A 21,883-nucleotide genomic window follows, 5' to 3' on the forward strand; every position below is an offset into this window, starting at 1 on the left:
GTGGGGACTTTATCTGCAAGTCTGATTTACCTCGGCTCAAAAAGAAATTCAGCTATGCCCAGGTAAGGGCAGAGTTATTCCTAAGGTTGGGATACATCTGCTCCTTGTGCCTGTTTCCTGAAGTCTGAGGCAAAATGGCCCTGACTTATATCAAACAGTGGATATTGGATGATACCAGGGAGGAAAGCGTTGGTCTACAGCCTCTCCATTCTGGAATTCTCCCACATGATGCTTTCAGGACCTGCAGTATGCCAGCCCTGGACTAGGTTTCACTGAATCCTGAGGCTGAGGGAGATGAGTCACATAGATCAAAGCCCATGTTTTTGTTAGGAGCTAAACAAAAATGATGCACCCTAAAAATTAAGATGAACAAATCCTGACTTTAAAAAATTGTCTCTGGGCATCCACACAGGTGTTGAAAAACAAATGTCCCTTGTTAAAAAATTCCCATCTCCCTGCACAGGTCTGTTGAGTGACTTCCTCACATTATGGAGAGACAGAAGGAGAGACAGAGAAGCTCTTTAGGGACCTGAGGTCCCTCCAGCCCCATGCATGACCTGTCCCTTCTCCCCTCCAGTCCTCAGAACACCCACCCCTTCAAGCAGACAGAGCTTAGTGGTGTCTTCGGAAGTAAGGATTTTCCCTGCTTGGCTCGCTCCATTTCCATCCCTCTAATTCCTTCCCCAGCTCCCACGTCTAGGTAAAACGCTTATGTAACAGTGCTTTGAAGTCGGCAGGCGCTGAGCTGGGCTTTTAAGACCTCCAGAAGCTATTATGCTGTCAGGAGAGAGGGTACTAATTTACTCCACTGGAGTTGAGAAGACCCACTTGCAGAACAATTTGGAAAAGGAAATAAAATGAATCTTCTAATTTTTGCATTGCCACCCAGGGAATTTGCTTTCTTCTGCTGATGGGAGAGATGGAATAAAACCTGCCTGCTGGAGGGGGAAGCAGAAGGGACCCATGGCTGACAGCATACATCCTCCATGCACTCAGTGGGGAATGAAGCTGCCACTGCCCCAAGACACAGGCTGGAGACAAGGCAGTTTTGGCCAAACCCTCTTCAACTCCAGTAGCTGGGAAAGAGCTGGCCACCCCTGGTAGTGAGGAATAGGGGTGCAAGAGCCAGGAAGACTCAGGTGAAAAGCCACACTCCATCCCTGGCAATGCAAACAGGAGTAAGGGACTCGAGCTCCACGGGCCGCCGTCTTGTCTCCTTGCTTGTGTAATGGGGTGGTTTCGTTCTGACTTCCCTGCATGGAAGCCAGCATTAAACTAAGTACAAGGGATGCAGCAGACAACAAGAACATCTGGCCCATGTCCTCATGGTGCTGACAGCCTAGCTGCAGGGGACAGTGACCAAGTGATCTCTGAAGGGCCCAGCACAGAGGTCCCCATGCTGACCGTAAGCCACCGATGGGGTGATACTGTACACAGACAGTGTACATTTGAAAGAACTCCCAAGGGGGTCAGACTTGGCCCAGCTCGGAAGCCTGCACGTGCTGTTCTTCCCATCTGGGTGCCTCTCTCTTCCTGTCCATGGTTAACATTTTCATTATGGCTGACAAAGAGCTTTACTTCTCATCCCCCATGCCCACATCCTCCACAAAACTAGACGCCTTCTTCTGGACAGCCTGCTCTGACTGTCTGTCTTTAGCATCTCATTGTCATCCGGTCACCCAAATACCTCTCACCCAAAGAACCCTAGAAGCAGAACTCACGGCGGCCTGATGGCACACTGGATTCTACAACAGCTTCTCTTTTCAGCATGTTGGACCTGCCCACATTAACTTCCCCATTGTCTTGATTTCCCCAAGTTACAAATTCTATAGGCTGCACCACTGCTGTCTGCAGCTCCCATGGCACCGATTCCAGGGCCTCGCACTTAGTAGACACACAGTAAACACTGCCGACTTAACAGGTGAGTTCATAATGTGACCGCTAAGCTAGCTCTCAGAAAGGATGTAGTGGGGAGGCCAGGATGGACACCGAGAGACCCCAGTCAGAGTCCAGGCCCTGCCACGTCTAGCAAGGTACCGCCTCCACCAGCTTCACATTCCCTGTCTCAAAGATGGGGTAATGTGGGAGGGATGCTATCACTGGTAAAAGTTCTTTCAAATGCACGGTGCCACTTGAGCCACATGATGACCCAGTGATGTGGTGGTTAATTCCAAGTTCCTGTCCCACCAGCAGGGGTATGGCATGACCTGCTCACCTACCCTCACCTATGTTTAACAGGACTTGGGAAAAACACTCTCAATATTTTAAGAGTGTGTGGGCCGGGCGCTGTGGCTCACGCCTGTAATCCCAGCACTTTGGGAGGCTGAGGCAGGCGGATCATGAGGTCAGGAGATCAAGACCATCCTGGCTAACACGGTGAAACCCCGTCTCTACTAAAAATACAAAAAATTAGCCAGGCCTGGTGGCGGGCGCCTGTAGTCCCAGCTACTTGGGAGGCTAAGGCAGGAGAATGGCGTGAACCCGGGAGGCAGAGCTTGCAGTGAGCTGAGATCATGCCACTGCAGTCCAGCCTGGGTGACTGAGCGAGACTCCGTCTCAAAGAAAAAGAAAAAAAAGAGTGTGTTGCTTGTTTTTTTACTGGTGTTTTAGTGTTTTTCCCATAGACTTGTTTGTATTCTTTATATATTGTGGATATAAACCCCTTGAGTATCGTATGTTGTTGGGATGCTCGTTAGTCTTATAGAAAATTCTCATATTTGGAAATAAAATAATGTAGATGATATTTGTATTTGTATTAACAATTTTTTAAAAATTATAAAAGCAATACGTACTCAAAGTTAAACAAAAGAAACTAAATAAATGCACCCATTTAAGCTGTATAGAAGGTAGAAGTGGGAAAAGCCCACCTCCCAACCTCTGACTTCCCAGTCTCACTTTATGGAGGTGGCTACTTTGAACAGTTTCTGTGTTTCTTTCCAGAAATTTAGATGTTCTCCATATTTATGTGGACCAATCTGCCACTTAGTTCTTTTGTGATTTCTTTAATTATTTTTGATGTTTTCTACATCTTTTCCCATTCTGAAATCAGTATTTCATTCCTACTTATAGGGTGGTTTTCTTTTAAAAAATATTTAACTCTTTAATCAATCTGACACTTATTACGGTGGAAAGATGGGATGATATATGAGAATCTAATTTGATGATTTCCCCAAAATACTTATCCTATCTCAGAACCATTTGTTAAAAAAAAAAAAAAAAAAGCAACCTTCCTTCCTTTCTCCACTACTCTGTGATAAGGGATCGTTGCACCGTCATGATTCCATGGTCTTATCCCTGCTTAAGGAGCTCTTAGACTCTAAGGAAGAGATGCACTGTCCATCTACCATGAAATATTAACCTATTGTGTACCAGGCACTGAGTTCAGGGGTGCAGAGACCCCAATAGACCGAAACCTCAATAGACTGACCATCATCCTAGATCAGCACTTCCACCACACACAGCTGGGTGACCTTGGGCAGGTCCCCCGCCCTCCACGGGTCTCAGCCTTGCTGTAGAACTCAATCTGCAGGCGTGAGAGGCCAGGCAGCCAAGGGTCAGACACTGGGGCTCACCTCCTCACCTGAATCCCCTCCCAGCCCTGGTGCAGCCAGCTACAGGAGGCCAGAGAGACGTGTTAGGCTGAGGGGCAAAGTGGGGCACTGGCCCCAGGTGGGGCAGAAGATGACCCTACAGTCAAGTACGAAGGGAAGGAAGCAGGTTTCTAAATAGTAGCCGAGAGAACAAGGCCCTTGGTGTATGCACTAGCTCTGTGACTCGGGAAAGTCACTTATCCACCCTGGAATACGTCTTTACCATACGAGGTGGCACTGAGACCTGAATGAGATGCCAGTAGTGGTGGGGGATTGGCTTTGCAGCCTGAGAGAGACTCTGACTACATTTGTTATTCTCCTAGCTCCTTGGTGGCCCCTCTTTGACCCTTCCTTCGGTAGCGGGAGGCCAACAGCCTATCTATCTCCTCCTGGGGCCCTGCAAGGTGGGCAGACAAACATAAACTAGCCTGGCAGGTTAGAGGGCTCTCAGGGTTTGGTGGAGAGCTGGCAGGGCCCAGGGAAATGCTCACCTGTAGCAGTTGTTGTTATAATTGTTATAACTTCCCAGAGCGGTCAGACAGCCCAGGCAAATGGCATAGGAGAAAAAGATCTGCGTTCCAGCATCTACCCAGACCTGTAGGAAGGCACAAAGATGTTGGCATAAACAGAAGTCAGATGTGTGGTGAGAGGGTGGCCCTGGTCTCTGAAATCCCCCACCCACACTCTACCCTTCAGAAAAACTCCATAAGGGATAATTAAACTTCCTAACCTACCCAGGACTCCCTTTAAAAGAGTTCTATTCTTGGGGACCATATGATCAAGTGTAAATGTCCTCAATTAATTCCAGAATTTGCCAGAGGTTATGAATAATAGCTCAGTGAATAGCAAGAATTTGAATGCTTAGGACCCCAGCCTCAGCTGTGTGACCCTGGACAAGTTACTTAACCTCTCTGAGGCTGTTTCCTTATCCGCAAAGTAGGGAAGAAACTTCCCTACCAGGACTGTTGCAAGGATTCATGCAAGAAGGACCATGAGCCCCTGGGATCTAGTGCCTGCTTGCAAGGAAAGTCATGTTTAAGGTAAAATGAATGCTTCCTTTTCCTTGTGATTAAGGCCACCATGAGAAAAGTGTCATAAGATTCTGTCCAGGGTGATACATTTGCATAGCTGACCTCAGCATAAAAGGTGGCAGGGAGGGGAGGAGTGAGGGAGGCCCACCATGTCCTTCTCACTTTCAGAACAGATTCCCCCACTCTAGGCTTCCTATGTGGTACACAAGATAATTACTTTCCTAGTACCCAAGCTCCCTTTTGATAAAAACTGCTGTGGACAGCATGACATGCACAACAGAAATGACAGTGGCTTCTCGAACACTTTCTCCAGGCTCCCTTTGATCCCAGCCCCTAGAAGTTGCCAAGGAAAATCCAGAGCTCAAATCAAAATGCAGCTGATGAGACTCATGCTTAGGTATCAAATGCCATCTACAGAACAGGGCTGGCACTAAATATAAAAAACAGGAAACACTGACCTCTCAATGTACAGGCACCACGCATTACTGCCCTTCATGCATTACTGAATATTCACGGCAACCCGGCCGGGCACGGTGGGTGGCTCATGCCTGTAATCCCAGCACTTTGGGAGGCTGAGGTGGGTGGATCACCTGAGGTCAGGAGTTTGAGAGCAGCCTGGCCAACATGGCGAAACCCTGTCTCTGCTAAAAATACAAAAATTAGCTGGGTGTGGTGGCGGGGGCCTGTGATCCCAGCTACGTGGGAGACTGAGGCACGAGAATTGCTTGAACTGGGAGGCGAAGGTTACAGTGAGCCCAGATCACACCACTGCACTCTAGCCTTTGTGACGGAGCAAGACTCTGTCTCAAAAAAAAAAAAAAAAATTCACAGCAACCCTATGTGGTAGGTGCTATTATTGGCCCCCTTTTACAGCTGAGGAGACTGAGGAACAGAGAGGTTGAGTAATGTGCCCAAACCACACAGCTGGGAAGTGGCAGATGCAAGTCCATGGAGGTCTGCCTCTAGAGATGTATGCTCAGGCAGTCCCAGAATTTCCAATGTGGAATCAGCCTCAGAAGGCCTGTGGTGTAACCTCTCACTCAACACAGGACTCTCTTCTGAGTACTTCTGACAGAATAGTCTCTCTTTGCTTACCACCAGCGACCAGGAGCTCACTATCTCCTGACCCAGACCCTTTCTTCTTCAGAGAGCTCTGACTATTAGAACATTTTTTAAGATGAGATGAACTCTCTCTTTCTGTTTTCCTCGTTCTGGGGGCACCCAGGCCACATCCCTCTCCTCCATGTGGTAGCATTTTAGATTCAAAGAAAATACTCATGCCCACTGGACCCCAGAACTCTTTCCTTTCCAGGCAAAGTATCTGTATCTCCTCCTTCTTCAGAACTGGATTACATGGTACAAGTCTTTCTATTGTGGGTCTGCTCAACTGTGTTAAGTCATTCAACAAATTGCCTATTAAAATGGAAAATCATAATGCTGCCTCTGAACCTGAGAAATAAGTGTATTTTTTTCTCCTCTAACAATAATATCACTGGGTTTAGGGTCTTGGAGCTCTGTGAGGAACTTAGGGAGAGCTCTTTCATGAAGTGCAGGGGCAGGGGGAGGCAGGTAGTGCCGGCAGACCAGAGTGCACTGAGATGGGGTAGGAGAAACTGGAAAGAGGAAAGACAAGAACAAACTCCAGACATTTCAATGTGTGGGGGGAATGAGATAGGCTGGTAGTAAAAGGGCAAATACAATTTGGGGAAGGTTTTTGGAAATGATAGAAGCTTAAGGATGCTTAAATGTTGGTAGGAAGGGTCCAGTGGAGAAAAAAGTGTTAAAGACTTGAGAAGAAGTAGTTGTATTTTTAATTCCTCCTGCTTTGTCTCAATTTCCCCATTTGCTACCTCAGTGGATTGCCTGTTCTGCTTAGTAAGCCCAGTGAGCCACATGGGGAAGCAAAAAGCAGTGCAGTAGGTCAGCAGACCCAGGAAATGGGAGGCCAAATCCCAGTGGCAACTCAGAGCTACTCAGTGCCTGACCAGACACTGGGCCTCCAGTCACACTTGTTAATGCAGCCACAAACCAGGTGTCCCTCCTTCAATGTCCTGGGCCAGAGTGTGCAGGCCAGAGTGAGCAAAGCCCTCAGACTTGTGGGAGAGCTGGCTCCCCAATCCTGACTGAATCCCATCACTCATTGGAGCAGGCCCTCCCCGTGACATGGTAAATAAATGCTCTGTGAGTTAGAAAAACACCAAAGAAAGCTTTCGACCCACAAGCCCCAAAGATATGTCCCCCAAACCAACAATTTTCACTTGCAGGTATTTTTTTTTTTTTTAATTTGCCCTTTGGGCACATCAACACTGAAATGGACATCTGCTGTTTTTGCCTACTTAGCATCCATCTTTCCCTTTTCAGTAACGGCACCTCAATTTTACTTTGGAAAGCTACCTCTTCTCTACTCAGAAGTAGATTCAGGGCTGGCCACATGACCCAGGCCTGGCCAATCCAAGGATTTCTCTTGGCTACAGTGACTAGTTTATGGATGAGCATATGATACAAGGCAAGTCAATGGGACACTTTTTTTTTTTTTTTTTTTGCTGGGGATGTTAAGCTTGTAACTGCTGGGGGCATCACTGACCATGAAGGAAGAGTCTACCTGAGAATTAAGGCCAATACACAGGAAAGCAGAGTCTAGAGCAAAGGCAGACCAATATTAGCACATGACTCCCTGGATCAGACCTGAAATCAGACCTATCCTAGAACATTTCATTTCAGAGGCCTATAAATTCCTCTTTTATTTAAGTCAAGTTGGATTGAATTGTTCTCACTTCAAACTCAAGCTAATAGCAACATTTAGCTCTTAGAAAAACCAAGAAGGTATGAGCCCAAATCCTCTAATCAATCCCAAATTACTGATGGACCAGCATTCACTGAGTGCATTCACCTGTGTACTGTGCAGAACCCTGTGTCACACTCTGAAAGAGATACCACTCAATTTTACATAGCACTCCATCTCTGTCCTCAGGTGAGATAAAACATTCACAAAACAAGGTGCCCAGTAGCTGGGAGAGACAGATGGGGGGGAAAGAGAAACTTGTGCTAAGGCAATCAGAGAAGGCTGCCTGGAGGAGGCATACCTTTTGAGATTGGAGAAGAGATGAAAGAGAGCATGTTGGGCTTAAAGATTCACATGAATCTTTAAGGGTATGTTCTCAAATGATTTTTCCATCTTGCTCTCCTACCTCTATGGGGAAAAGTCTGTCATTTTTATTCTGATGTTCACCATTAAACCAGCACCTTTACACAATATCCTTAATCCTCCCCTTTTTTGACAGTCTGTTGGTTCTCTGCTGTGAGGAATACTGAAATTAGCTACAGCCTCCATTTGTCTTCCCTCCCTACCCACTAGCATCCAATTTGAAGAAATATCCATTTGCTTCCAGTTAATACTTACAAGTCAATCTGTAAACTTTTTCTACTTTTCATATATATGTTATTATCTTCAAATTTTTAATATACTGTCTAGATTATCAGAACATACAACCATCACATAATAGCCTTTACTGATTGATTGAATGAGATGGGATCTTCCTATGTTGCCAAGGCTGGAGTGCAGTGGTGTGATCATGGCTCACTGCAGCCTTGAACTCTTGGGTTCAAATGATCCTTCTGCCTCAGCCTCCTGAGTAGCTGTGACTACAGGCATGCACCAACATGCCAGGCTCCTTATAGTCATTACTTAATGTGAATTTGATAGGAAACTATGAATTTAACGATCACCCCCAGCCCTTATGTTAATACCTTTCCAGTCAATTTTGTTATCTGTAGCTTGTTTTCCAGTAAATTCTTCTGGAAAGGCTCATAGGAAATAATGTTAGCTGAGTTCTTGCATGTTTAGAATAGTTGATCTGTGACTTTCATACTTGAAAGGCAATTTGGCTGTATATAAAATCCTTGGCTCTCTTTTTTTTTTCTCGAGTATCTGGAATATATTGCTTAGTTGCTTTCTGGCACAAAGTGCTGCGGTAGAAAGGTCTGGTGCCAATATAACTTGCTTCCCCTTATAAAGCACTTATTCTTTTGGTTTGGATGTCCAACAGGTTTTGTTCTACACTTTATTAAAGTCCAACAGTGACTAATCTGTGTTGATTTTCTCAGGCTCATGGTATATTTTTTCAGGATGCAAGTTCAATTCTTCTCTTTCAGGAGAAAAAAGATCCCAAAATTACTGCTGTATTTATTCTCTTCCATTGCTGTGGGTCTCTTCTTTGGGGACTTGTATGTATGTTGGACCTTCTTTGCTCACCTTCTATACCTATCACTGTTTCTTTCATTCTTTAAAAAGTCTTTGTTCATTTCTGACTTTATTTTTACATTTTTCCTCCTTTCCATCTTCTGTTTACTTTGTCATATCATCCATGGTCTGTATTCACTGTTATTCCTTCATTTTAGTTATTTTTTCTGAAATAGTTTTTCTTTTGTAAGTTGTCCTTCCTGTCAGCTCTCTTTTTAAATAGTCTTTTTGTCTAACAATTTCATTTACGCTATTTGTCTCATAGTATCTTTGGTTTATTATTTTCCTTTAGCTTGTTTTGAAATATTAAGTTTCAGTGTTACACTGTTTTGTGGTTCTGTCTTTGTGCAATGCCTTGGGACAATATTCTCCCCATAATTATTTTCCTTATCATAGCTTTGCATAAGTTTTTATCACAGTCCTCTTCTGTTGCTCACGTTTAGGTGAGATAGATTTTCCTGTACTCTTAGGAGAGGATTTCCTTGCATAGAGGAATGAGAGTGGTCCAGGATAGATTTTTCTAGACTTGCAGTCTGAACTTTCCTTCTTCTTTTATTGCCAAAAACTCTTTAAAACTATGGCCATACAGATAGTACTTTCTGAAATTATTGTTCTCTATTCTTTTCTCCCACTCCTATCCAAAATTTCTCCTTTCATTTCCTCTAGTGTCTCTGTCCTGCTCAATTTGGATTCTGCTTCCCATAATTTCTCCTTAATGACCATGAAGACTCAACTGGTTAGTGCGTAGTGTTCACAGGGCCCAGACCTCTGCCCAAATTTGCTGCAGTCCTCCCCCACTTACCTAGGGGTTAGAGACTGCATAGACCCCCTCCTCATTCAAGGTGATGTTCTCAGATAGGTCCACTAAGCTTCTACCCCCAAAGAGAGTCCTCTCCCAGTACATGTTAGAGCTTTCTGGGTTTCCTGGTGCTGGATCTTCAGAATTCTCTTTGCCTTTATGTTCATCTTCATCTTATCCTACAGAACTGACATCATGCAGATATCATTGCTGTTGGCATCTGGCCCCATCTATTCACATTTTGTGGTTCATGGTGTCACCTAACTGTGCTGAAGGTGCTGTCCATAGGGTTTTTGTTTTACTACCCTTGTTTCTCTGTTTGGGTGAGAAGATTCCAGGAAGTTAAAATAATTTTTTTTTTCTGTTGCCACCTTATCTTCTTGATTCTCAAGAAATCTTTAGAGGGCAAGTTATACAAGATTGATCTTGGCTGGAGGTGAGAGACGAATACCCAGATCTGAGCAATATGGTGGGTGGGGGTGCAACACTAGATGATCCAGGTGTTTTTAAGGGTGGTTGAAGGTATAAAGTGGGGAAATGGGTATTAATTTGGAGAAGGGAAGTTTGAGACATCAAGTGAGATGTTCAAGAGATACATGGAAAGTCTAGGGCTACATATCGATGTCTGGGCTAGAGACATATATTTGATCATCACCAGGATTTTAGTAGTAACTTAACATCTCTCTGATTCCAGATCTAAAATTTTCTTCCCTTGCCTCTTCTATTTTTCACATTTGAAAAACCAATGTTGAGATCAGCTTTTCTGCTGAGACACATACTCATTTGGGCATAGCAGAGCCTGAGAATGTACAGGATTAGATTTCTTGAAAACATCCCATGAAGAACCATGGGATGTCTTTACATGGAGTCTGCATCATTAGGCTCTTTACAGAAAGCATAACTGATATATGTTTGTTTCTTAAACAGATGCCTGTGGTTGTGAAAATGCAACACGGCTCCAAATGTCATCCTTGCCTCTCAGTCTAGAAAGGAACTAATGAACTCATCAGTGAGGTGGTGTACTTGTTAAGATAATTACTGCTAGATTACGCTGTATTAAACAATAAACCCACAGATTTCAGTATTTTAGCACAATAAAAGTTTATTTCTCACCCACACAAAGATTAAAGCATAGCCCCTGTGAAGGGGCTCTCTTGCACCCAATGATTTGTGATATTAAGTGTTTTTCCTTTATGACACCACCGTCCCTCAACACAAGCTTCCAGCACAGCCTCTGAGGCAGAGAAACTGGAGGTTTGCTTGGGAAGGTTTTAAGGATTAGGCCTGAGGGTTGTCTTCATTCCCAAATACGTATCATTGGCCACACCCAAGTGACTTGGTTGCAAACTAAATACAAGGAACTCTGGGGAATGTAGTCTTCCCATTTACTCAAGAAGAGAAAAATAAATGACTGATGAACACAGCATTATCTCTGCCAAAGCATTATCCCAAATCTATTTCACCTACAGCTACTTTCTTCAACTAAAAATTCCACAAGCACAGACAAACAAAATCATGGTGGGCATTAGAATGATTTGACAAAAGGAGAAAGAAAGTCTAGTAAAATAAGCTAACAGAACATTCATGAACCAGCCCTTCCATAGGTTTGGTAATGCCTTAAGAAGTGAAAACCTTGAGTTAATGTTTGCTGAAACCTAGTGCGTACTACAGGCTCATGTACACAATCTCATAATTTGCATAATGATCTTACTAGGTAAGTATTATTGTCTCCATTTTTTCAGAAGTGGAAATAGGCTCCTGAAAAGTCAAACAGCTTATAAGGGAGAGAGTCAGGTTTGAACCCAGAGCGTTCTGGCTCTACACTTTACAGAGAAAAGCTAGGACCTCCTGGTCTGCTGAGTAGGCCTGTAGTCTCAGCTGGGATTTAAACAGCTCTGCAGCTGTCAAGTCAAACAGAACAAAGGCAACCCCACCTCAATGAAAGGAAGACCAGGCAACTGAGCCCTACTGACCAGCATCTCCCAGGATGCTACAAAGGGAGCAGCTCAGCGGAGAAAGGGCTTCCTATTTCTCAACACAATTTGAAGGGAAAACAGTCTCAACAAAACAAACCCTAAGGAAGTTGGGTCAGTAGCTGAGAAAGGGATCACTCTCCATGTTCTGCAGCAATGAATGGGGGGCGTTCTGGCAGTGCAGCTGTGGGCGGTCCACATTCAGAGGTTTGGAGGACAGATTTGCATGGGAACAGGGGAGTGGGGCCCCTTTAGAAGAGAGGTGGTCCCGCCTCCAGCTCTGGGGCAACCTCACCTCTTTCAAGGCAACTGGTTCCAATGAGCCCTGGTGCACAGTAGGTACAGAGAGCAATGAATAATGGCGTAGCCCACCTTCCCAGCTAGGGCCACAGGGCTGCACAGAGTAGCTCCTTGATGACATTTGCTGGGAGAAGCAAGAAAGGATGGATGGAAAAGGACAAATTTTCCCCACCCACACTTTAGCTACAGTCATCATGATGGATACTCAGCACACGCTGTCCCAGTCCACATGGACAGCACTTTACAGTTTACAATACTGTATGTCCTATGATCTGTGTGTCCCACACACTGCCCTGAGGTGAGCATCATCATCCCCAGGTTAGACACAGGTGGGTTGCTGGAAACACGCTCACCTTTTCTCCACATTCCTACATTGATCATGCAAGTAGAATGTCTAATTTCTTAGATGTTTGGGGGAGGAAGCTTTACTTCTTTTTCCTACCTCTTGGAGTGACTTATCCAATTGGGGAGACTGGGGAGATGGTCATCGTGCATATGTGGGCAGCATGTCTGTCTCACACACAGAAGTTGAAATAACATTTGTGAAACAAACCTTCAGTACCGTCCTGGCTCTTGGAGAGCATTGAGAAATACTCTGGAGAGTATTGAGAAACCCAGCCAGGAGCCCTCATGAGCAGCAGGTGCTTAGTCAACATTCATTCCCTCCCAGGATATTCCAGTACTCAAAAACCTGAAGGAAACAAAAAAGCCTATTCCCTCTTCCCCCCACCATAAGCATGCATTTAGTGTCTACCATGTGCCAGGCACAAGTCCCAGGAATGGAGGCTGAAGCTGTCACTAAATGTTACAGAGCTCCTACCCTTAAGGAGCTTACACTTTAGTGGGAGAGACAGACAGCAAGCAAAGGCAGATAAGCTCTCATACAACATCTGGCAGAGAGGAACAACTTGTGGGGGAGGGGTATGGGAGATGAGTTCAGTGTAGTAGTGAGTTCAGTGGCAGTAGGGGCCAGGGTCCCGCCTACCCATGAAGGTACAGATGCTGCTCTGGGATTTTATACAGCATCTATGGCAAAACAGCTTACAGAAAAAAAGCTACCCTAGAAATGTGCTTTCAAATCTGCAAAGAGAGCTGTCAATCAGAGCAGAAGGGCATGCCTCTGCTTGTCACCAAAGCCAGCATCAGCCGACCAACCAACTAAATCCATCTCTATGTCCTGGAATTGGCTGGTGTTTGCTGTGGTAATGCCTTAGGTCTTTGACAAATGCAGCATTAACCCATCCTGCCATGAAAGCACCAGTAAGAGGGTGTATGATGATAGTCATGCTGATGATCACAATGACACCAACTAACTTTTATTAGCACCTATGACATACCAGATGGAAAGTGCTTTACAGGTATTAAACTCACCTCGTCCACACCGTTAAGGTGGGTGCCATTGTTATTTATTATCTCCCTTTTATAGATGAATAAACTAACACCCAGGGAGAGGAAGTCACTTGTCCATTTACTTTAGAGAAATGTACACACTGGCCAGTGTGAGGAGTCACTTTGGGCTTACGAACAAATGAATCTCCTAATTGCCCCAGGAATCTGGCCCACCTTGGAAGAAGGCACTGAAACACCAAGCAAAAGGGGCCTAAGTTAAACAAGATAGCTCTAGCCAGGCTCCATGCTTTGAGCCTTGCAGGAGCTTAATGAAAAGGGCAAAAACTTTGGGGTCAGCAGACCCAGCTTGGAGCTCTGCTCTTCTGCTTACTGCTATGCAACCCTGGGCAAATTACTTCACCTCTTTGAACCTCAACTTCTTTGCCTGTGAAAGAAAGACATAATGAATGTAAAGTGTGTAGTGGAGTACCTGGTACCATCCCTTTAATCTGGTTTCTTTTGGTGGCTGACGATTCTCAACTATACTATGCAAATAAGCGCCCACGTCCTTTCCAACATCCCAGCTTCCCTTCCCATCAGGTGAACTAATCAGACTTCTGAGAAGCACCAAATGCTGAATTGCCCATCATTAAAGCAGATACACATGCCTCTTAGGGCTACCAGCTTGGGTCCAACAGGGATGGATGGGAAGAACCAATACTTCATCCCTCCTAGGCTCCTTGCTGTTCCAGTGCCTGGCCAAGATGTGTGAAAACCGTCAGACCCAACAGCACATGGGGGGCTTTTGGATCCAAGAAGCCAGAACAGAGCTTGGGGCCCTCCTGGGGCTTCCAACCCACAGCCTTTTCTTTCTTCAACATTTTCTTTCAAACAGACAGCTACCACACCCACACACACACACACACACACAGACCCACACACACATAGACACATGCACATACAACTTTTGTAAGCAGAGCCTTGGTTTGAGGCAAAAATATAACTTATATGGCCTGGCAGAAAATGGCTGAATTAAGCTCTTTCTTTTTGCCTTTTATATTGGTAAGGATTCTCAAAAGATTAAAAGTAGGTTAGGAGAATAATAAAACAGCTGTGTTTCCAGTGTGTACCTGACAACGGCTTTTGTAGAAGTGAATGATTACATGAAAATCACTTCCTTTCCACCTCTTTCTCAGCCTCCTCTGGGTTGCTAGGCGCCCTTGCTCCTTCTTTCGGCTAATGCCACATACAGAAGCTGATGAATACAGTATGGCCATTATGAGGAAAGGGGAGTCTGGGAGAGGGATTCAAATGCTCCCTCCCTGGTGGATTCCATGGGGGGAGAGGGCTTCGGTGGAGACGACTTTGGAGATATTTAAATGCTAATGTGCTGGGCAGGCGGGCAGGGCCAGTGGGAACAGTGGTGGGAAGGGGCTGAGGCTCTTGGCCTGTAAGCCCAACTGGAAATATGTTCTGCAGCCTCTCGCTCTGGTGCCAAGCCCTTCCCTGGGCAGCCGGCCCTGGGGCCAACCAGGGCCCTGCCAGTAAAGTGTCACTGGGCTAAAGGGTTGCGCTGCGGGCGGTGAGGAGCTGTTCAATCCTGTGCAGGGGGAGTTTGGGTGTGTAGGCTGACCCCGGTGGCCTCTTTGTGTGGAGCAGGGAACGAGGGTCACTGTGGCTGAGCTTTTGCCCAGGAGGCTGGACAGCCATGTCCAGGCATGGAGAGTGCATAGGGCAGATGGGCAGTTGGCCTCCCCTTAATCCATCACATCAGTTGCTTAAGCCCCATTTTACCAAAGTACTAAATGCGGGAGGCTCAGAGAAGGATGAGCCTGAGCAAGGCCTGAAGACGGCAATTCCTAGCCCCAAGCTCTTCCACGCAGACTCAGGATGTCCACGCAGACTCAGGATGTCCACACAGACTCAGGGAAAGACAGTTTAGGCCAAGCTCTCCCCTGAGGAGTGTTCCTTAAGGGGGAGGCTCTTGACATTTTGGATAAGATAATTCATTGTGCAGGACTGTCCTGCTCCCTGTAGGATGTCTACCCACCAGCCCCCACTCTCTAAATGCTAGAAGTCTCCCATTCATTCTAGCAGCCAAAACTATGCCCCCGCTTGTTTCTAAATGACCCTGGGCCAGCAGTCCTGCCTAGTCCTGGCTAGGAGCCACTGAGGCAGGGGGAGTCAGAGCGGGCAATGATGGTGGGGCTGCAGAACCCACATCCCATAGGCAGCACTGGGCTAGGCGCTCCCAGATCAAGCCAGACTTCTGTTTCCAATCCCAGCCTGATCAGGCAGGTTCTTTTGTGTCAGCCGAGCAGACAGTTAGGATGAAGCCTCATCATCTCCCCCTAGAACCACATTTCTTTGCTAATAACCATGGAACTTGTTCAAAGCCAGGAAATGAAACGGCAAGCCGGGGTGCTCCATGCCCTGGAGGAGCCGAATGGGAGCTAAACTTCAAGCAATAGAAAAGACATCCTTGGGAGGAGAACGGAAAAGAAAACAGCCACAATGGTGAAGGTAGCCACTTCTGTGTCTGGCTGCAGATAGAGAAATAAATATCTAAGATCATATCGTGGCATTCATTGTTTATTGTCTGTCTCCGCCAACTAGAATGGAAGCTTTCTGAGAGCAGGGTGCTCTGCTTTCTCACTTTTGAATCCCCAACCCTTTGCACATTGCTGACACATGATAAGCACTCAAGAAATGTCTGTAGGGTGCCCACAGCTGCTTAGGGTCTCCAGCACACAGGAAAGGGGTACTCAAAGCTCACACCAAGTCCTAACTACCAGGCCAAGTGGAGAACATACTGGACTGAGAGGGACAGGACACCTGGCTCCGATTGCAGCTTGCCCTTAAAGTTCCTGTGTGTTCTCCCTAAAGTTCATTATTTTCTCCTAGCCCCAGTTTTCCAACTTGTAAAATAAGGGATCTACATTGCAATGGAGATGGCAAGTACATGACATGCACATCCCACCCCCATTTCTGCCCAGGGCAGATATTACTAATCAATCACAGCACTCTTCTGCCTTCAGTGTAGCTATGGGGAAAGACATCCACCACCTGTCAGAGAGAGTGAGTGAGCAGAAACCTGCAAGAGAGAATCATCCAGCCCAGCCATCCCAGGCTTTATAACAGGGTTATGGTTTTGGGTCAGCTGAGCCCATTTTCCATGGGGCATTTCAACCTTGCAGTTTTAAAAGCCCAGGAAGACACTGGAACACCTGTATTTAAGCTCCTGCTCCATACTAGGGACAAACTTCACATCAAACACAAGGGACACAGAAAGGAAGGAGGAAAATGACACCATACTGATGGAGATATGTGTTTTTAGTGGATTTCTGGCACTTATGCTGGCCTGGAAGGCTGGCAGAAAGTGGCAGGCTATTCCAGTGGAACAAATGCTACCAGCAAAGGCCTAGAGGGCAGGAAAGGAGAAATCTGTCAGAAGCTGCCCAGCAGAAATGCTTCTAAGCAAGAGGCTGAGAGGGGAAATGGAATAGATCTTCCAGAATCTCATGGAATTCAGAGCTGGTGTTTCATTCATCACTATATCTTTGGGCAGAAACCACTCAAAGTTCCCAAGTAGGAAAATGCTTATGGTAGCCATACCAAGGATGCAGGAAGATACTACTCAATTCCATGTGAAACAGAATTCTGACAGTGAATGGGAACATACTCAAATTTATGCCCCAAGGAGGCTCCCAGGGGATATCTGTGGTGGCTGGGGGGTGGGAACAGGCACAGTCAACAGTGGAAGAGTCTCCTCCCTGGCTGAGAGCTCCAGTCCTGGGATGAGCTCATGTGGCTAGAAGGAACCAAGCACAGTCGGAGATGCAGAGAGGAAATTTCTGCACTGATATGGTTTGGCTCTGTGTCCCCACCCAAATCTCATCTTGAATTGTACTCCCACAATTCCTACATGTTGTGGGAGGGACCAGTGGGAGATAATTGAATCATGGGGGCAGTTTCCCCCATACTGTTCTCATGGTAGTGAATAAGTCTCATGAGATTTGATGGTTTGATAAGGGGAAACCTGTTTTGCTTGGCTCTCATTCTCTCTCTTGCCGCCACCATGTGAGACATGCCTTTCATTTTCTGCCATGATTGTGAGGCTTCCCCAGCTACATGGAACTGTAAGTCCAATAAACCTCTTTCTTTTGTAAATTGCCCAGTCTCAGGTATGTCTTTATCAGCAACATGAAAATGGACTAATACAGTAAATTGGTATTGGGAGTGGGGTGCTGCTGAAAAGATACCCAGAAATGTGGAAGTGACTTTGGAAATAGGTAACAGGCAGAGGCTGGAATAGTTTAAAGGGCTCAGATAGAAAAGTGTGGGAAAGTGTGGAACTCCCTCAAGATTTGTTGAATGGCTTTGACAAAAATGCTGATAATGACATTGACAATGAAATCCAGGCTGAGGTGGTCTCAGATGGAGATGAGGAACTTGTTGGAAACTGGAGCAAATGTGACTCTTGTTGTGTTTTAGCAAAGAGACTGGTGGCATTTTGCCACTGTCCTAGATATTTGTGGAACTTTGAACTTAAGAGAGATGATTTAGGGTATCTGGTGGAAGAAATTTCTAAGCAGCAAAGCATTCAAGAGGTGACTTGGGTGCTATTAAAGGCATTCAGTTTTATAAGGGAAGCAGGACATAAAAGTTTGGAAAATTTGTAGCCTGTGATATGTGATAAATTTGTAGCAATGTGATAGAAAAGAAAAACCCCATTTTCTGAGGAGAAATTCAAGCCGACTGCAGAAATTTGCATAAGTAACCAGGAGCCAAATGTTAGGGAAAATGTCTCAAGGGCATGTCAGAAGTCTTCACAGCAGCCCCTCCCATCACAGGCCCAGAGGCCTAGGAGAAAATGGTGTCCTGGGCTGGTCCCAGAGTTCCTGTTCCATTCTCTCTGCAGCCTGGGGACATGGTGCCCTGCGTCCCAGCCACTCCATTCATGGCTAAAAGGGCCAATGTAGAGCTCTGGCCATGGCTTCAGAGGGTGTGAGCCCCAAGCCTTGGCAGCTTCCACATGGTGTTGAGCCTGGGAGTGCACATAAATCAAGAATTGGGGTTTGGGAACCTCTGCCTAGATTTCAGAAGATGTATGGAAATGCCTGGATGTCCAGAGAGAAGTTTGCTACAGGGGCAGGGTGCTCATGGAGAACCTCTGCTAAGGCAGTGCGGATGGGAAATGTGGGGTCAGAACCCCTACACAGAGTCCCTACTGGGACACCGCCTAGTGGAGCTGTGAGAAGAGGGTCACTGTCCTCCAGACCCCAGAATGGTAGATACACTGACAGTTTGCACCGTGTGCATGGAAAAGTCACTGACACTCAACACCAGCGCATGAAATCAGCCAGGAGGGAGGCTGTACCCTGCAAAGCCACAGGGGTGGAGCTGCCCACGACCATGGGAATTCACCTCTTGGATTAGCGTGACCTGGATATGAGACATGGACTCAAAGGAGATCATTTTGGAGCTTTAAGATTTGACTGCCCTGCTGGATTTCAGACTTGCATGGGGCCTGTAGCCCCTTTGTTTTGGCCAATTCCTTTCATTTGGAAGGGTTGTATTTACCCAATGCCTGTACCTCCATTGTGTCTAGGAGCTAACTAACTTGCTTTTGATTTTACAGACTCATAGGCAGAAGGGACTTGCCTTGTTTCAGATGAGACTTTGGACTGTGGACTTTTGAGTTAATGCTGAAGTAAGACTTTGGGGGACTGTTGGGAAGGCATGATTGGTTTTGAAATGTGAAGACAAGAGGTTTAGGAGGGGCCAGGGGCAGAATGATATGGTTTGGCTCTGTGTCCCCACTCAACTCTCATCTTGAATTGTATTCCCATAATTTCTACATGTTATAGGAGGGATCTGGTGGGAGATAATTGAATCATGGGGGCAGTTCCCCCATACTGTTCTCATGGTAGTAAATAAGTCTCACAAAATCTGATGGTTTGATAAGGGGAAATCCCTTTCACTTGGCTCTCAGTCTCTCTCTTACCACCACCATGTGAGATGTGCCTTTCACCTTCTGCTATGATTGTGAAGCCTCCCCAGCCACGTGGAACTGTAAGACCGATAAACCTCTTTCTTTTGTAAATTGTCCAGTCTCGGGTATGTGTTTATCAGCAACGTGAATATGGACTAATACATGTATTTCATTGGAAGTTAGGGCAAAAGGTGTTTGGGGCTTTCTGCTGCTAAGAAGCTTAATGTTAGTGGGTCTATGCTCCTCAACATTTCCTGAGCACCCTGTATAGCACATGGAGACTATAGAAAGAATGAAGCTCCCCATCCTGTGCTCAGGGCCTTGCAATCTAGAAAGCATATGAGGAAAAAGAAAGTCAAGCAAGCCCCTGATATCATCCATCTGTGACTGACAGATTCATCTGAGCAGTTCTTAAATCTCATTTTCAGCCGTTTCCCTTCTGGGTAAGGTAGAAGTTTTCCACAGATCAAGAGAGAAAGGGGAGCAAGTATAAAATCTCACAAAATCAGACAGATCTGGTTGAGTTCCAGCTCTGCTGGGCCACCTTGAGGAGGTCATCTCTTTGAGCCTCAGTTTCTTTGTGGGTACAATGGGGAAAATCATCATTCCAAGCTGCCAGAGTTGTTCTGAAGACAAAATGAGACTAGGTTTGTAGAGTGTGCACAGAGCACCTGGCTCACAGTAAATGCTAAGTGGCTAGAGAGGGGTCATTCCTTTGGGCCTGAAAAAGCATCTTTGAAGGGTGTGTGGGGCTGACTAGGCAGGTCCCACTTGGGGTAACAGAAGAAAAGCCAGCTTTTCTAGCCCTGGGAGGAGCTGGCCTCAGAGGCCCTGACTGTCTCCTCCCCACCCTGGTGTGGATGTTCTACAAAGGGCAGGAGGCCAGGCCCACTTGCTCTGTCCCAGAAATGCTACAACAGCTGGCCCTGCCCAGCCTTCACTGCAGGGTCAATGCCTCCTTTCCAGGCCCAGTGGACAGACCTTAAGGAACCGGGCCTTGGGGCCTCTCAGTCTCTCTGCAGGCATTCACCTTGGGCAGCATTAGGAGAAAGGAGGAGACATCCTCTCATCATGGGCCTTTGAGAAGCCACAAAAGCTGCCCACATGAGCATCACCTGCACATGCAAAGACGACCTTTGCTCCTAAAAAAAGTTTACATAGATAAATGTGTGCCGTGGCGGTTTGCTGCACCTACTAACCCATCACCTAGGCAGTAAGCCCCACATGCATTAGCTATTTATCCTGATGCGTTCCCGACCTTTGAGAAGCCATGCAAGCTACCCATATGAGCATTACCTGCACATGCAAAGACAACCCTTGCTCCTAAAAAAGTTTACATAGATAAATGTGTGCCATGGCGGTTTGCTGCACCTACGAACCCATCACCTAGGTAGTAAGCCCCACATGCATTAGCTATTTATCCTGACGCTCTCCCTCCTGCTATCCCCCCAACAGGCCCCGGTGTGTGTTGTTTTCCTCCCTGTGTCTATGTGTTCTCATTGCTCAGCTCCCACTTATAAGCAAGAACATGAGGTGTTTGGTTTTCTGTCCCTGTGTTAGTTTGCTGAGGATAATGGCTTCCAGCTCCATCCATGTCCCTGCAAAGGACATGATCTCAGTCCTTCTTATGGTTGCATAGTATTCCATGGTGCATATGTCCTGCACATATATCCTGGAACTTAAATAAGATTAGAAAAAAAAGTACCAAGTTCCCAAGAGTCATTAGTCCAAACTTCATGTTGTCTTCACATTTCTACAAAAAGTAGGTAGTATTACCAACTCTCTTTTTTAATCAATAAAATGCATTCTCTCAAATTAAAAAAATTAAGTTTTAAAAAAGGTGAGTGGATTCTCTTGCATTATCTCAGCAGCAGAAAACCAGCCCTTGGAATCCTCATGGGCCTCCCTCTCTTTACTAGGCACTTCCAGGCTGTTTATCTCCCTGAGTTCTCACAACAACACCATAGGCTGGTACTATTATCATCTCCACTTCACAGAGGAAGAAGACGAGGCCCTGGGGGATCACTCAGCTGATACCTGGAAGACTCAATCCTAGATCTGTATGATCCCAAAGCCCTCACTTTTTAAAAAATATGCTCCAAATTATTTTTTAACTTTAATTGACAAAAATTCTATATATTTGTGGTTTAGACATGATGTTTTGAAATCCATAAACACTATGGAATGGCTAAATCAGGCTAAATAACATATGCATTGCCTTGCTTACTTTTTTTGTGGCGAGAACACTTAAAATTATTCTCTTAGCGATTTTCAAGTACACGATTGATTGTATTGCATGTTATTGCCTATGTCACCACGCTGTACGATAGATCTCCTGAACTCATTCCACTTATGGCATTGACATCTTATATCCTTTGACCCAGTCTCTCCAACCCTGCCCACCCAACCCCTGGGAACAACCATTCTACTCTCTGCTTCTGTGAGTTTGGCTTTTCTAGATTCTACATACACGATAAGTGAGATCACATGATATTTGTCTTTCTGTGCATTGCCTGGCTGCTACTTACCTTCGTCTTCCCAGTAGACTGCCATCATCTTCACCAAGAGGAGAGGTGGTGTAAATGAGCCTGGAGCCAAACGCTCTTATCTTACCTGTCTCTCTGCT

General features: G+C 45.8%; 1 protein-coding gene across 2 annotated transcripts in view; it reads right to left on the reverse strand.

The window, feature by feature from the left end:
- The window catches only part of SLC6A11 (solute carrier family 6 member 11), a 127,916-nt gene that overhangs the window by 24,486 nt on the left and 81,547 nt on the right, over positions 1-21,883 (reverse strand). Inside the window, exon 7 of one of the 2 annotated variants that reach the window (XM_054481328.2) lies at positions 4,082-4,185. The exons of the other annotated variant lie outside the window; for it this stretch is intronic. Coding sequence (XP_054337303.1) covers positions 4,082-4,185 — 104 coding nt within the window. The remainder of the gene's footprint in view (positions 1-4,081; positions 4,186-21,883) is intronic. 2 annotated transcript variants of the gene reach the window in all.

This window comes from Pongo pygmaeus, chromosome 2 (genome assembly GCF_028885625.2).
Source record: "Pongo pygmaeus isolate AG05252 chromosome 2, NHGRI_mPonPyg2-v2.0_pri, whole genome shotgun sequence".
Taxonomy (NCBI): domain Eukaryota; kingdom Metazoa; phylum Chordata; class Mammalia; order Primates; family Hominidae; genus Pongo; species Pongo pygmaeus.